The following is a 1014-nucleotide window of genomic DNA, read 5'->3' as shown; positions in this document are numbered from 1 at the left end:
AAAAAAAAAAAAAAAAAAAAAAAAAAAAAAAAAAAAAAAAAAAAAAAAAAAAAAAAAAAAAAAAATTCCTGGGGATCTAAAAATACCAGATGATGCATGTTGGGCACAGGCTACACACAGAGGCTCTTTTCTGATGCCAAATTTCCTACAATGCTGTAAGCACTGGGCAAAGGGATTTCTAAAATGAGATCAGATAGCTAGTGCTGCCCTGAAAGGTTTTAATCTCCAAATTCAGATGCTTAGCTTAGACGAATTAATACTTTAAATGCTCTATGCACCTTAACAGAAACTGTTTAGGCGATCCCCTAGAAGCAGACTTCAATCCAGAATAGATTGTGTGGGCCTGGCCAGACTTACCTTGTTTTGGTCTGATTCATAGACCAGGTGCCTGGCTTCTGCTTCTGCATGATCATAGTCTGAGGGAAGGATCCAGTCTTTGGTCTCTTCCTTGTCCATCTTCCCATCACGGTTCTTATCCCGAAACTCAACAAACTGCTCTCGCTCTGTTTTTACCCATTCTGGCTCATCAGTATTCCCATCATGGCTGTACATGTCACCTGTGTACACAGACATATAAAAGAAGGGTTTGTCTTTTCCCAAAAACTGCCTCATGCTAATCTGGCCTAACCCTTTTTCCTCATCCATTTGGAACCCAACAGCAGCTGCAAGGGTATTTTAGGCCAGAGAGACCTCAGAAAGCAAGGTATTTTCCTGAGGCTTAATTACTGATCTGGGAACAAGAATATTTCCAGCTGCTGATTTTAAGTCACATGAGAGCAAAGAATCCTATACCTCAATAAATGCAGAAATAAGAGGAGATTATCAGCACCGAGAAAGAATTAGACTCGTTCCCTACATTTCATTTCACCCTAAGGTAGTTAATTAAACTGGACCACTGGTTTTAGAAAGGTGTAGTTTTTGGCTCACGCCTATAATCCCAGCACTTTGGGAGGCCGAGGCGGGTGGATCACGAGGTCAAGAGATCGAGACCATCCTGGTCAACATGGTGAAACC

General features: G+C 41.0%; 1 protein-coding gene across 2 annotated transcripts in view; it reads right to left on the bottom strand.

Moving 5' to 3' along the window:
* The window catches only part of CALU (calumenin), a 34516-nt gene that overhangs the window by 3532 nt on the left and 29970 nt on the right, over nucleotides 1–1014 (bottom strand). For both annotated transcript variants that reach the window (XM_017549509.2, XM_017549510.2), the window contains exon 6: nucleotides 358–557. In XM_017549509.2, coding sequence (XP_017404998.1) covers nucleotides 358–557 — 200 coding nt within the window. The remainder of the gene's footprint in view (nucleotides 1–357; nucleotides 558–1014) is intronic.

The sequence above is a fragment of the Cebus imitator genome, unplaced genomic scaffold, assembly GCF_001604975.1.
Source record: "Cebus imitator isolate Cc_AM_T3 unplaced genomic scaffold, Cebus_imitator-1.0 Scaffold219, whole genome shotgun sequence".
Classification (NCBI taxonomy): Eukaryota; Metazoa; Chordata; class Mammalia; order Primates; family Cebidae; genus Cebus; species Cebus imitator.
This window is presented reverse-complemented; position numbering and strand designations above follow the sequence as displayed.